Raw genomic sequence first — 16,479 nt, forward strand, 5'->3', positions numbered from 1 at the left:
AGACCAAAATAGAGGTCATCGGTCTCATCGGATTAGGGAAGGACAGGGAAGGAAGTCGGCCGTGCCCTTTCAAAGGAACCATCCCGGCATTTGCCTGGAGAGATTTTGAAAAATCACGGAAAACCTAAATCAGGATGGTCAGACATGGGATTGAACAGTCATCCTCCCTAAACGAGTCCAGTGTGCTAACCACTGCGCCACCTCGCTCGGTCTCCAAGGAGAGGCAGGCAGCAAAAGACTTTATGGGGAGCCAATCGGAGGGCCATTCTGGTTCATCTGATGAACAGGTTTTGAGCACTATCTGTAGCTGATGAAGTCCCTGAGCCCGATGAAGTCATTCACCTGTCCCAAAGGAAGCCTCTCGGCCCACAAGGTCTGGTCATTTAAGGAGCATAGGAGTTTGAGTGCCAGGTGTGAAAAGGGTGCTTCCGGTTGCCGTGAAGAGCACAGGGAGCAGCCAACTGCAGTTCATGTCGGAACTAAAGATGTGTGTTGCTTTGAATAGGAAGAGATTCTCACTGGTTTTGGGCAGCTAACTGAAGCAGTAAAGATTGCCAGTCTTGTTTGGAAGATGAAGCCGGAGCTCACCATCTGTAGCATCATTGACAAAAGCAACTGTGGTCCTTTGTTACAGAGCCCAGTGGAGGATCTGACTCAGAGGCTCAGGTGTTTCTGGCACAATGTAGGCTGCAGATTCCTTGATTTGTGCCATAGGGTGGTGGGTTTCTGAGTTCTGCTAAATAGGTCGGGCATCCACTGCAAGCAGGAGGGGCTACAGAAGTAGCTGGGGCTGTGTGGAGGTGACTGGGTAGTTTTTTATGTTAAGAGGATCTTGAGAAAGTGCAGAAAGGGCTTCAGTTTCAAAGGGTGCAGGATGAACTCAGAAAGAGGGTAGCCATAGGAACAATCAATATTGTAGCTGTAAATTGCCGTAGCTGTGTTTGAAAAGAACCAGAGCTCAAATTGATGTAGGTATGGGAAGCTGGCTAAAGCCGGAAAGAAGTTCAGCTGAAATTTTTACAAGGGAGCTAACTGTGTTCAGAAAGGATAGTTTAAATAAAGTAGGTGGTGGAGTGTTTACCTTACAGTGAAATTCAAAGTAGATAGTTCATGTGAGTTAGTATGGGCAGAGGTTATACTTGATAACCAGAATAAATTAATAACTGGTTCTTTTTACTGACTCACTTCCTGAACAGTTCAAAGAAATCCTGTTACATTTCAAATTGGTACCTCAATCATACAATAATAGTTGGTGGTGACTTCGGCTACCATGGCTATGTTGGTGAAAATACACATTTAAAGTCAGAGGTAGGTGCAAAATCCTTTCCCAAAATAATTCAGAATGTGTTCTCAGCAAATTATTTTGAACAGGTAGTTCAGGAGCCCACTCAAAGTGTAAATGGTTGCGAAAACATGCTTGACCACTTAGCAACAGATAATACGGAGCAGATAAAGAGCATCATGATAGATAGAGGGATTACTGACTACAAGGTTGTTGTAGCTAGATTGAATCCTGTAACATCCGAAACCACCAAAATTAAACACATAATAATTATATTTAAAAAAGCAAATAAAAATTCACGTGAGGCCTTCCTAAGAGACAGTCTCCATTGCTTCCAGTCTGAATATGTAAGTGTAGACCAGATGTGGTTTAAATTCAGAGAAATAGTATCTACAACTGTTGAGAGACATATACCGAATAAATTAATGACAAAGCTTTAGAGAAGCTCCAAATGTAGTGGCAAACTTAAGTGCAACTCTGCCTCGAAATCTGGCAGAAAATCCAGAGAGATTGTGGTCATATGTAAAGTATGGCCAGCGGAAAGACACAATCAGTACTTCACTGCATGATAACAGTGGTGATGTTACTGATCACAGTGCCACTAAAGCAGACTGCTAACAAGGGAACCTCCCCATCGCACCCCCCTCAGATTTAGTTATAAGTTGGCACAGTGGATAGGCCTTGACAAACTGAATATAGATCAATCGAGAAAACAGGAAGAAGTTGTGTGGAACTATGAAAAATAAGCAAAATATACAAACTGAATAGCCCATGCGCAAGATAGGCAACATCAAGGATAGTGTGAACTCAGGAGCGGCGTGGTCTCGTGGGTAGCGTGAGCAGCTGTGGAACGAAAGGTCCTAGGTTCAAGTCTTCCATAGAGTGAAAAGTTTACTTTCTTTATTTTTGCAAATTTATGATCTGTCCGTTCGTTCATTGACATCTCTGTTCACTGTAATAAGTTTAGTGTCTGTGTTTTGCGACCGCACCGCAAAACCGTGCGATTAGTAGACGAAAGGACGTGCCTCTCCAATGGGAACCGAAAACATTTGATCGCAAGGTCATAGGTCAACCGATTCCTCCACAGGAAAACGTCTGATATATTCTATACGACACTGGTGACGGCATGTGCGTCACATGACAGGAATATGTTGTCGACCCACCTAACTTATACACTTCACGAATGGGTAAAAAGATTCTTCTACCTTGCCCGATTTAGGTTTTTTTGTGGATGTGATAATCACTCCCAAAAAAATTGATGAAAACATAATAGTTTTTCATGTAAACCGAAAATAAAAAATTAAAATTTTCACTCGAGGGAAGGCTTGAACCAAGAACCTCTCGTTCCGCAGCTGCTCACGCCAACCATGGAACCACAGTGCTCCTCAACTCACATTCTCCTTGATATTGCCTATCTTGCGCATGGACTACTCAGTTTGTAATTTTGCTTATTTTTTCATTGTTCCACACAACTTCTTACTGTTTTCTCGATTGATCTGTGTTCAGTTTTTCAAGGCCTATCCACTGTGCCAACTTATAACTAAATCTGAGGGGTGCGCAATGGGGAGGTTCTCTTGTAAGTATGGTTTTCTGAAATTCTTTCACCAAAGAAGACAAAGTAGATATTCCAGAATTCGAACCAAGAACAACTATCAACATAAGTAACTCAGAAACAGGTGTCCTCAGTGTGGCTTATCAGCTTAATGTAAATCACTTAATAAAGGCAAGGCCTCGATTGTATAACAGTCAGGCTCCTCTCAGAGTATGCTGATACAATAGCTCCATATACAACCAATCACTTGTTGAAAGATAAGTACCTAAAGACTGGAAAGCTGCAGAAGTCAAACCAGTACCCAAGAAAGGAAATATGAGTAATCTGCTGAGTAACAGACCCATATCGCTAACATCTATTTGCAGTAGGGTTTTGGAACATATTCTGTGTTCGAACATTATGAATTATCTTGAAGAAAACAGTTGCTTGACAAACAGCCAACATGTATTCAGAAAATATCATTCTTGTGAAACACAACTAGATCCTTATTCTCATGAAGTAATGAGTGCTGTTAACAGGGATCTAAGATTGATTCCATATTTTTAGATTTCCAAAGGCTTTTGACACCGTACCTCACAAGCGACTTCTAATCAGATTGTGAGCCTATGGACTATTACCTCAGTTGTGCGACTGGATTCACAATTTCCTCTCAAAAATGTCACAGTTCATAGTAACTGATGGAAAGTCACCATGTAAAATGGAAGTAATATCGGGGATTCCCCATGGAAATTATTTAGGGCATCTACTGTTTGTGATCTACATAAATGATTTAGGCCACAATCTGAATAGCACTCTTAGATTGTTTGCAGATGATACTGTCATTTACTGTCTTATAAGGTCATCAGATTATCAAAACAAATTGCAAAATGAATTAGGGAAGGCATCTATATGGTGCGAAAAGTGACAGTTGAGTCTAACTAATGAAAAGTATGAAGCCAGAGAGTACTAAAAGGAACTCACTATGTTTCAGTTACACAATAAATTGCACAAATCTAAAGGCTGTAATTGCAACTAAATACGAGGTCTGTTCAAAAAATTCAGCAACTTTGTCCACAAAATTTTTCTATGCTTTGAAAATACTCTGCTCTACAATTGATACACTACTCCTAACGCAGTTTCCATCTCTGGAAGCAGTTTTGATATGCCTCTTGCTGGATCATGCAAAGCACTGTCTGGGAATTTTCTTTTATCACGTCTATCATTGCAAATCTTTGTCCTTTCACTAGGGTTTTCAACTTTGGAAATTAAAAAATATCTGCAGGGTAGATTAGATAAGATTAGTTTTTCGTTCCGTGCTGAGGAGATCCTCATGGATGTGGAACATGTCAAATTATATATATTTTAAGCTGAAATAACAATACTAATAGTATGAGTGTATACAATACATCATTTGTTTCTATTAAAAAATTTGTCAATGGAGTAGAAGGAGTTGGTCACTAGTAAGACTTTCAGGCTCCCTTTAAACTGATTTTTATTTGTAACTAAATTTTTTATGTTTGGTGGCAAATTATTGAAGATGAGTGTTCCTGAGTAGTGGACCCCTTTTTGATCTAAAGTAAGTGCTTTTAAGTCCTTGTGTAGATCATTTTTGTTCCTGGTATTGAATGTATGAACTGAGCTGTTTGTTGGAAAAAGAGGTATATTATTTAGGACAAATTTCATTAAGGAGTAAATATACTGAGAGGCAGTAGTTAGTATACCCAGTACTTTGAAGAGGTTTCTACAGGATGTCCGTGAATTAACGCCACAAATAATACGTATTACACTCTTTTGGACTCCGAAAACTTTTGTTTGACTTTAGGAGTTACCCCAAAATATTACCATATGACATTATGGAATGAAAGTAGGCAAAGTAGCAAGCCTTTTCATTTTTATGTCGCCTATGTCAGCTGACACTTGAATTGCAAATACAGATTTCTGCAGTTCTGTGGTGTGCTCCTCCCAACTGAATTTATCATCAAGTTGTAATCCCAGGAATTTAAGACTGTCAACCTCTTCTATCTGCTCTTCTTCATACTTTATGCATATGCTGGGTGGAAACTTCTTACAGGTTCTGAATTGCTTGTAGTGAGTCTTTTTGAAGTTTAATGTCAGTGAGTTGGCTTTAAACCATTTATTAATATCCATGAAAATATCATTAGCAGATCTTTCTAGAACTACACTCAACATACTATTCATTGCAATACTTGTGTCATCTGCAAACAAAACGAACTCTTTTTCTGGCAGTGTAACTGATGAGAGATTGTTAATGTACACAAGAAACAGCAGTGGCCCTAAGATGGATTCTTGTGGGACACCACATATAATTTCTTCCCATTCTGATGATGACTGATGACTTAATTCACTAGTCCCTTGCACTGACACCCTTTGTTTCCTGTTAGTGAGGTAGTACTTGCACCATTTTGCAGCACTGCCCATGACACCATAGAATTCAACTTATTCAAAAGGATGTTGTGGTTCACACAATCAAATGCCGTTGACAAGTCACAGAAAATACCTGCTGCTTGTAATTTGTTATTTAATAAATTAAGTACATTTTCACTGTAGGTGTAAATAGCCTTCTTGATATCAGAACCATTCAGAAACCCAAACTGTGTTCTTGATAATATGTTATTTGTGGTCAGATGGTTGAGAAGCTCCCTGTACATTTCTTTTTCTAAAATTTTTGAGAATGCTGGCAAAAGTGAAATCGGTCTGTAGTTTGATGGTATCTCTTCATCCCCTTTCTTGAATAGAGGCTTAACATCTGCATATTTTAGCCAGTCAGGAAATGTCCCAGTCATAATTGACTGGTTACACAAGTAACTTAGAATTGTACTAAACTCACAGTAACATGCTTTAATTAACTTTGTTGATATTTCTTCGTAACCACTAGAATGTGTTGTTTTTAAAGAAGTTATTTCTTTTGGTGAAGTGAGTGACATATTCATGTACCTGAAACTATTTGTAAAGACTAGTTTCAGATATTCTAGGGCATTATTTACTGATCCTGACAATCCCATTCTATCAGTAACAGATATAAATTACTTGTTAAATAGATTTGCCACACTATGCCCATCGGTTACTAATGTGTCATCTACCCTTAATGCTATTTGCTCCTGTTCCTTTCTGGTTCTACTAGTCTCCTTTTTCACTATATCCCATATTGTTGTTATTTTGTTCCCTGACATTGCTATCTTCTTCTCGTAGTGCATTTGTTTAGATGTCTGAATTACTTTTTTAAATATTTTACAGTATTCCTTGTATTTAGCTAAATCATCAGCATTGGAGCTATTCTTGGTCGACAGATAAATTTTCCTTTTTGTCTTACAGGAAATCTTTATTCCTTGTGTAATCCATGGTTTTATTATAGACTTATGTTTAATTTGAGTAACTTTTAGAGGAAAACAGTTTTAAAACATGGTACTAACATTGTTCCTGAATGTATTATATTTTTCATTCGTGTCATGAGCACTATAAACATCTTTCCGGTTCATATCTTTGAGCAGTTTTCTAAAACACTCAATTTTTGGTTGACTGTCTACTCTCCTGTACTCATATTTAGCAGTCTTGATAATCTGCTTAGAATTTACATCTAAAACAAGGAGCTGCATGTCATGATCTGATAGTCCATTTATTACAGGTTTTATGGTATGATTTTGTTCCTTTGATTTGTCTATAAAAATGTTATCAATGGCTGTCCTTGAGGATTTAGTGATCCTAGTTGGAAAGTTTACAGTGTGAGTTAGGTTGAAAGACAACATTACTAACTGCAGTAAATGTTTACTGGAAGATTGCATTAGAAAATCTGTATTAAAGTCACCAGCAATCAAAATTTATTTGTTTATTCCTGTTAAATAACCTAAAAGAGCTTCTAGATGATTTATGAATAGATTTTAATTTCCTGTAGTGCTCAGTAAATAGTTACTATTATGTAGGATCTGTTATGGAACTCTACTTCTGTTGCACATGCTTCTAGATGCTGGTCTAAACAGAATTTATTAATGTCAATGTTCTTGAATTTATGGCAGTTTTTAATAAATGTGGCAACTCCTCCTCCATCCATATCTACTCTGCAGAAGTAGGAAGCTAGCTTAAATCCTGAAAGATCTAACATATCTATGCCAGTGGTCACTTGATGTTCAGAGAGGCAGATTATGTCAATTTGGTTAGATGAATTCATTTCATCAATACAAATGAGTAGTTCATCAACTTTATTTCTGAGTCCCGGAATGTTCTGGTGTAATAAAGATAACTGATACTACATACTAATGGGATTATAACTGCATGGGATTATAACTGCTTTGGCAAAGATGAACTGGCAGTTTCTGATTACTTTCTGTTAAACATTATTTAAATGGAGGCTGTATGCTAAAATCTGACTCCTATTCATCTGTTTTCTCAAACTGAGTGTGTCTGCCAATCTCTCTTAAAACTCATTTTATTTCCCCCTCCCCTATCCTAAAAAAGGCATCCCTCTGACACCTGTGACCACTGGTATTTTACCACTTGTGACAGTGTCCCCCCTTAAGTTTTCTGCAATCGACCCAGACAGTTTTTCCTTCCCTTTCCTAGGACTGGAGATTATGGAGGATGAGGCAGGACAGTGATTTCGTATTTTGCACAGTAGTGTTGCACCAACAGGGATGAATGTGTGGCTGTGTTGTTATGATGCGAGAGCCATAAATAGTCTCCCCACATTTCAGGTCGTTTCCTTCTCACATTTTCGTGCAGGAGTTGCAGCACGACCTGATAGTACCATCGACTAACAGCTTGTCCCTGTGTCACAAATTCATGATTAACTAATTCTTCAAAGTCAAAGAAAACTGTCAGCATAGCTTTGGCATTTGACCTGACCGGACGAGCTTTTTTTGGGCTTGGAGAACCTTTCCCGACTGGTTGTGAAGATTAAACCTTGGTCCCAATATTGTAACCATAGACCCACATCTCATCACCAGTTAAGATTCTTTTAAGGAACATCTCATTCTCCTTTGTGCAATCCAAAAGATATTCACGGATTGTGAGGTGAAAATCTTCTTGGTCTTGACTCATGAGCTGTGGGACAAACTTGGTGGCAACATGATGCATTCCAAGATGCTGTGTCAGGATTTCATACGATGATCCAACTGAAGTGTTACATTATTCTGAAATCTCTCGGACAGTGAGTCTTCAGTTGGCATGCTCAGTTTAACTGAAATGAGCGTTGTTGGTACATTGAAGAGCGTCCTGAATGAGATTGATATTTAACTTCCGTCCGGCTATTTTTAAACCATGTGAACCATTCATAACACTGAGTACGGCTTAAGCACTCATTACTACAGGCTTCCTGCAGTATTTGATGTGTCTGTGCAAAGGTTTTCTTGAGTTTCATGCAAAATTTAATGCAGCTGCATTGCTCCTCTAAATCTGCCATCTTAAAATTTGCAAAATGTGACACAATGTTCTATTTGATACAGCATTGAACAGTAACTAACAGACATATGACAATGAAACTTCTGGCAGTTACACATTAAACACAGTCTTGTGCAGGGATGCCAACCACATTTCGCTCCAACACACCATTGTTGTAAAATTATGAATGTTCTGGAATTTTTTTGAACAGACCTTTTATTTGCCAAATAATACTGAGGAAATGCAACAGGTCTACTAAAGAGACTTCCTACACTACACTTGTATGTCCTTTTCTGGAGTACTGCTGTGCAGTGTGGGATCCACGTCAGATAGGATCCACAGAGGACATCGAAAGAGTCCAAAGAAGGGCAGCCTGTTTTGTATTATTGTGAAATAGGGGAGAGAGTGCCACTGATATAATACGTAAATTGGAGTGGCAGTCATTAAAACAAATGTGTTTTTCATTGTGACAGGACCTTCTCATGAAATTTCAATTACCAACTTTCTCCTCAGAGTGTGAAAATATTTTGTTGGAGCACACCTACACAGGGAGGAATAATCACCATAATAAAATAAAGAAACCAGAGCCTGCACAGAAAGATTTTAAGTGTTCGTTTTCTCCCACATTCCATTAGAGAGTGGAACAATAGAGAAATAGCGTGAAGGTGGTTCGATGATACTTCTGCTGGGCATTTAATTGTGAATTGCAGAGAAATCATGTAGATGCAGATGTAGATTAAATGAATGAATGGCAGCAAGGATGACCTAATGGGTTAGTGACAGTCATATACTATGCCACCATTGTTGAATTAGCCAATGTGTTAATGTGATTCAACAAGTAACAATACAATTGAAATGATAGTTCATTATAACAATAGCCTTCACAATGCTTCAGAGACTTCAGCACTCTGGTAAAATTCTTTCAACGTGACACCAAATTTTTGGTTTGTGTGGTGTAGCTGCATTGTACTGATTGCCAAATTGCATGTTGTTCCTCTGAAATTTAGCTAAAATGTGAACAATGCTATTCCTCCTAGCCCCTGTTTAAAACATCCAGCTCAGAGAAAAACCGTCAACTATCTAGAGTTGCACTAATTTTACGAACAACCTAAGAACTGAAAGAACCAGTATCGGATTTTAGGCTGCCAGGCATTGGCAACCTTTTTAATGCCAGTTTCATCTTGCTGCCATATCCCTACATATGAAGACAGGGACTATGTATAAAGATTAATAGAAATCACCATCTTGGTGATCATCTGTAACTTTTATTATTATTAATTATTTAATAAGAAAAATCAGGTAGAAAAACCCTGCTGTATCTGAAGAACATTATTACATTATTGTGATCTCTGTCACTTCCAGAAAATACATAAATTTAATATACAATTTTTGTTTCTTAGTAACAGATAATTTCTTTGTAATTAATAATTGATTTCAATTGCTTCTCCTGCTTAAATATACATAGTCCTTGATTTCATGTTGGGTATCACTACCCCTTAAGGATGTGGCATCACAAATATCAACAAGCAATCCTAATGTCTATAGTTAGTTCATGCATACATGCTCATTTTGTTTATCTCCTTGAAAACTGTGTATTTTCTGCTTTTAGGTATGCAATATTGACCAAAGAAACATGGCCACATTGGAAAGGTGATGAGAAACAGGGTGTTGAAGTAATCATGAAGAGTGTCAACATGGAAAGAAACCAGTATCAACTGGGTATTAGCAAAGTTTTCATCAAAGCTCCTGAATCAGTAAGTGATGATACCATGAACTGTTTTGAACCTATAAACTAGAACTGATTTTTGTACTATTTAATAATAATGGTAAACCAGGATAGTGGGCACTTGAGGTCATGGTTTATAAATAATTCACTTTACAGACAGAGTCATGAGTGGTGCTCAAAAAACAATGACCTTGACTGTTATAAATTACATATGCACTCTTATTCACCTTAAATAATTGTCATTGCTGAAATATACACAATCTATTTTTGTTTTGAATCTCTCATCACCTACTTGGATGCTACTTTTAATCTTCATCTCAAACATTTAAACTGTAATCTTACCTGTCCTCTCCATTTTCTGTATCTTCATGAGCAGTCCACCAGTTCTCCACTTGTTAGTACTGCCAGAAATTTGTAAAGGACTTCTATACCAAGAACTACTGCAGGGAGACACCACATTTCCCTGGAATAAGGTGCAACAAAGAGGCCCTAAGGAGGAACTAAGCCAGTAACATCTTCTCCAGCCCTATCACTGAATGCCATGGCACAACTTCACACTAATGTTAGAGGTTATGGGATAGGTGCAATTCTAATGCAAATTCAGCAAGGTGCTGAAAAGGTGAATGCTTATGCCTCCAGAGTGTTCTCCAATTTTGAGATGAACTACTCTACACCTGAGAAAAATTGCCTTGCAGTTATTTGGGCCTTCAACAACTTCCAGCCATATTTATTTTGCAAATTATTCACTGATGTGGCAGATAACACTCTCTATGCTGGTTGGCTAGCTTGAAGGGTCCACCTGATCAACTGGCAAGATGTGTGCTGAGACTTCAGGAGTACAGTGTCATAGTGGTATACAAAAGCAACATTAACACAGGGACACTAACAGCAAAACACAGCAGCTTGGATGAAATCTCAATCATCACTGCCATATGCGACTTTGCTGCTGAACAGAGGGAAGATCCAGCACTGCTGAAAACCACTGAAGCCTTGAAGGAGAATTCCAATTCAGGAACAGGTTATTATATTGTACTGCAAGTGGAACAGGACACACATGAATAGTGCGACTGCAGGGACTTATCCCTTGCATGCTTCCCATGAGACCCACATTCCCAACTGTCCCTGCAGATGTGCTATTCATCTGTGTCCTCGGTGGCTTTGCATGTACTGTCATTGGATTCTCCAATTGAGTAAAATCTTAATAGTTTAACCATTGTAAAGTGACACAACTACTGCCGTCTGTTGCCAGGACAAAAGGGCTGGGACTTCATTAACTTTGTTACCTTTCCCTCAATTGTAGAAGCCACACTTTTAACTAGTGCTTTCATTTTTGTTCTCACACAGTTGTACATGGAGGCTATTTTTGAACTGGGAGACACTTTCTTGAACAAACATCCTGTGTGGTCACTACATGTTAAGGCAATTTTTGCTCAACAAAGAATGTCGTAAATAACAACTGTGCATTTGTCACCAAACTTTCATCTTCTGAGATTTAGTAAAAATTGTTAAATTCTTGTTTGTGTCCCTCAGCTTAACTGTATCTGAATGAATTTTGTTACCCATATGTTTGTGGCAGTCATCCCTTCCACCATGCACAATTGGAAAATCCTGGCTACACACACTACAAAACTGAGGTAGGAGACGAGGTACTGGTGGAATTAAAGCTGTGAGGACGGGTCATGGGTTGAGCTTGGGTAGCTCAGATGGCAGAGCACTGGCCTGTGAAAGACAAAGGTCCCAAGTTCTAGTCTCGATCCAGCACACAATTTTAATCTGCCAGGAAGTTTCATATCAGCTCACACTTCGCTGCAGAGTGGAAATTTCATTCTGCAGTCAGAAACTATTTATTTTCTCAATAATAAGTGTGATTAGGTGACAGCTGTTTGTTTTGATTGCTGAGAGAGTAAGGGCCATATTGCAAAACAAAAACCGAGTGAGGTGGCGCAGTGGTTAGCACACTGGACTCGCATTCGGGAGGATGACTGTTCAATCCCGTCTCCGGCCATCCTGATTTAGGTTTTCCTAATGACCTCGTTGTCGACGGGACGTTAAACACTAATCTCCTCCTCCTCCTCCTCCTCCGCAAAACAAAATGTTAACAGTTTGATTCTCAGTTGGTCCTAGGATTTTGTTTCTCACTTATTGCAGTGTCTCCCTCTCTCTCTTTTTTTAAATCTGAAAAGGCCAAAATTTCCCATAGTACAGATTACACATCAAACAGCTCTGTTAAAACTGTCTGGGCAGGTCAGTTAACTTACCTGAGGGAGATAAGGACATAACTCTTTCCACAGTAGGACCGTTCACAGTAAAGAACCAACCTTTGGGTTGAGAACAACTTTACTTTATTATGTTTGTCTGCTTGATTAGAAACTATAGGATTGTTAGTTGTCAAGCAATGAGGACTCCAGGTAAGAATATCAACAATGTGGGAAAAGGCAGATTGATACAGCCGGGTCTCCTGTGAAAGAGCACCCATGGCATTTACCAGCTCTGCTGCAATCATTGCACAGCTTTTTATATTGGTATGACTGCCAACTAGCTGTCTGTCAGGATGAACAGCCACTGCCAAACTGTGGCCAAGAGCAAATTGGATCATCCTGTGGCACAATATGCAACTGAACATAACACACTTGATGTCAGTAGCTGCTTCACTTCTCAAGCCATCTAGATCCTTCCCTCCACCACTGGCTTTTGTGGACTGTGCAGATAGGAAATATTTCGTACAACACATTCTCTGCTGCCATAAGTATCCCGACCTCAACCCATGGTAACATACTGTCTCCCCCCCCCCCTCGACCTAAAGCCACCCCCCCCTCCCCCCGTCCCCATTGTATCGCCCTTTCCCCATTCTGATCTCCCACCCTGTTTATTTGCCACCCTCTGCCAATGCATCCTCCTGTCTTTCCCCATTCCTCTCCTTTGTGCTCCTTTTTTCCCGACCTCCATACCCCATAACCTCCTGATGCTGCACCTGTTAGCATTCTAATCCCAGCACATTCCACCAGAAAGCGTTCATCTGTCTTCCTGCATAAGCAACTATCCCTTCCCTTTCCCTGCCCCTTTCAGATTGCTGCTTGCATCCCACGTGATAGTGGCCTTCCGGTCCAAGATGCTGTTGCGGTAGGAGCAATCTTTCTTTTGCTACATTTTTGATATTCCTACCTGGAGTTTCCACTGTATGATTTTGCTGAATGGCTTTTTTCCATTCTTGTGGTGGTTTCCTTTGTTACTCTTCTCTGCAGGATGACTCTTCTCAGTGTCCGTTCTTTCTCTCCTTTCTTCTGTTTATTCACCACATTCCACACCGCATCTACTTCTGAGCCACACTGTATCAAAAATCGTCTGCGCACAACACAGAGTTCGTGACCATGCAGATTGTTGATGCTGCGTCTGATGCCCCAAATTCTTTTCTCCGATAGTTATAATTATATTTATTTCTATTGATCCCACTTCATCTCTCATCCTTAGATACCTTGTGTTTTCTTTTCTGTACCTAACCCACCCACCCCACTCCATCTCTCTTCGCTTATTGCAACACACACACACACACACACACACACACACACACACACACACACACACACACTCCCATACCTCCCTGTTCTCCAATGTTTCTGTACATTTTTAACATATTTGTGTGTATTTTTATGTGGTTTGTGTAAGTTTACATATCTGTGCATATTTTTGCATATATGTGCATATTTTTGCATATCTATGTGTGTTTTTGCATGCTTTGCAAATTTTTTTACACATTTTTACGCATCTTTTCACTTATCCAGCTCCTCTCACAAACATCAACTGTTTTGCCCATTTCTGCATCATTACCATTTACTTTACACCATTCCTGCCACAGTGCACCCTTGCTTTATCTTTCTGCACCAGTTAAGAAAAGCATCCCTCTCCCTGGCTAAAGCCTAGTCCCACATCCTGTTACTCAAATTCTGCTTAAACCATGGAATCTCCCCCCCCCCCCCCCCCCCCCCAAAACCCCATAAAAGGCCTAATCGTAAAGATTGCTTTCTCTGGATCCCACACCTCCTTTTTCAGTGACCTACACATTTCCAGATTCTGCAAATCCCTGGCCCTCACTAACCTGGTAATGCAGAAACACCTCTCCATGTCACAGGCATCCCAGAACCACATCTGCCCCCTCTGCAACGTACTATTACTCTGCAGTCCCTACTCCATACATGATGTCTCTGAAATTGAATCCCTTGCTCTCTAGCATCTGGAGGAGCATTCCTGACACTACCTCCATGTGTTATCCAAACTGCTGCCGCCTTGGAGCACCACTACCCAACCTCTGTCATACCCACAGTGTTCCTCCTCATCCACTCCTCATAACATATAAACCCTGGCTAGCTGACCTTTTCAGCTTAATACATCCCTAAAAACTCCCTACCAACTCTCCACCAAATCAGAGCCAACATTGTTGTTAACCTTTCCACCAAAACCCTTGGCTCCACAGAAGTTTCAGTCCTATCCAAAGGCCTCACCTTTAGCCCTACACCTAAATTTAATCACGTTGGATGAGTCAAAGACCTACCCTCGTTCTCCTGCTCCCTGCAATGGAAGCACTTCTTTGCCTCCAATCCCTCCAACCAAAACCACCCTAATATCAACACTTGAACCCTGTCTCTTCCAGTTCATACCACCATCCAATCGTGATCCTCCCGCCCTCCCAGCTAACCACCTGATGGTCACTTTCCAGGAATTCCTTACCTCCAACTTAGCCTCACCATCCTTCCCCAGGTCCCTTCCTCAGAACACCAACCTTTCAGTAGAAGAAAGAATAGCCCCACACAACTTCAAAACAAATACTGACCTAATTGTGGTTGGAAAAAGACCCTGACTGAGAGAAACTAGAGACATTTTCCCTGTGGATTTTGAATTAAAATTGCTTCCAAACCTGACAGGAATTACTGCAGGCAGTGAATCAAGTTCTGCCCCAATATCTTAGTAAGAGAACATTGCGACAGGAACTGGATGCCATGAGCATTTCGAGTTGGTCACCTCACAAAAGGCAGATGCTCACACAGGCACATGAAGATCACAACAACAAAGTTCATCAGGCTGATTTTCTGAACGCTCCCCCACCCTATTACATATCTATTGGCCTGCATCACCTGACTTGAACCTATAGAAAATCTGTGGGACAGGTTGGAACAGCAGATAAAATGCCGACATCAGCATCCCCACGATGTGGTAGAACTGCATGACCAAAGCCTCAGTGAGTGGCTTAACCTCTATGCAATGTACCTGCGCAACCTTGTGGACTCACTTCCTAACTGGATACAGGCAGGTATCAAATCAAGTTCAGGGGCGGAATTACATGGTATTAAATGATGCTTCTAACGATTTCTCTATGAGCGATTAATCTTTTGTTATTGAACCTGTATCATAGTTTAAATATGTATATTTATGTGGTGTTGAGAATCATTAAAACTTGTCTCTGCCCATATGGTCTTCTGGAATTCAGTTTGTAATTGGTTAAGGTGCTCACTTCTGCGAACACACTCAAGTACTTTCGTATGCTATGGCTATGGCCATGGCTATGGCCTGTTACTTGATGTACCACTGACTAATAATCATTAATATACAGCTTATTACCATTATTACTGAATTTTCTGACTTCCTTCAGCTGTTTGAAAAAAAAGTATTGTGAAAATGGGCATTACTGTGGTATACTGCTTTCTTATGTCGAAACTGATGTTGCAGCAGAATACAGTTTGGTGTTCACAGTTGCTGCTCTTGAAAATTATGCTTCTTACAATTTGGTCAGCATGTTACTTCCTCACTGTTAGTAACAAATGATCTTCCTCGTAAAGATACCTGGAAAACATTCCATTTTCAGCTGTTACTTGTCCGAAGGCACCACTAGTTTTTACAATACACTGATGCTGATTTATCGTAGCATTAGAGTGTCATTGAACAGATAAATTTCACTCTTTTTCAGTTCAGTTTTAGATTGGACATATCTAAATTTTGGATACTGGTCTGCTATATAGCTTACAGAGGTTCCACAATTGAGACCTCCTCCATCTCTCTCCACCCTTCACCCCCACGTGACATTTCTCTTGACTGTCCCACAGAATATTTTTTCATGCAAATAAGGCTATTTTAACATTGTCTCTTGATAATATTCCTAGTTGTCTTGGTTGTCCTTTGTACATGTATCTCCATCTTTATATCTGACCTTTTATCAGTTTTTTTGCATATATTCTCATTTTTATTTTTTGAAATAATGCTGTGTTCCTAAATATATGTATAAACAACAAAATCAAATGTGACTGCATAATGTATGCTGAAGAAACAAAGATGATATAATAACAAATATTAAGGGAATATTAGGAGGAAATTTATGTATATCAGAGGAGAGGGGGACTATATTTAGAACTCAAGGTTGGAGGTATCAATTTGGTATAGATGGTAATAAAAATAAAATAAATGGCTTCATTTGCAGATATTTGTTATACTTTACAGATGTTAGTTCTGGTAAGTAATAATTACTGAATGTTAAAGCGGTTTTAAGTTGTTGATCTTTCTTTT

The 16,479-nt window shown here is 39.5% G+C and overlaps 1 protein-coding gene across 1 annotated transcript in view; it reads left to right on the forward strand.

The window, feature by feature from the left end:
• Window positions 1-16,479, forward strand: part of LOC126190751 (unconventional myosin-Ie-like) — a 367,405-nt gene that overhangs the window by 294,523 nt on the left and 56,403 nt on the right. The window contains exon 15 of the mRNA XM_049931260.1: window positions 9,814-9,958. Within this exon, the coding sequence (XP_049787217.1) occupies window positions 9,814-9,958 (145 nt within the window). The remainder of the gene's footprint in view (window positions 1-9,813; window positions 9,959-16,479) is intronic.

Source organism: Schistocerca cancellata, chromosome 6 (genome assembly GCF_023864275.1).
Source record: "Schistocerca cancellata isolate TAMUIC-IGC-003103 chromosome 6, iqSchCanc2.1, whole genome shotgun sequence".
NCBI classification, from domain to species: Eukaryota; Metazoa; Arthropoda; class Insecta; order Orthoptera; family Acrididae; genus Schistocerca; species Schistocerca cancellata.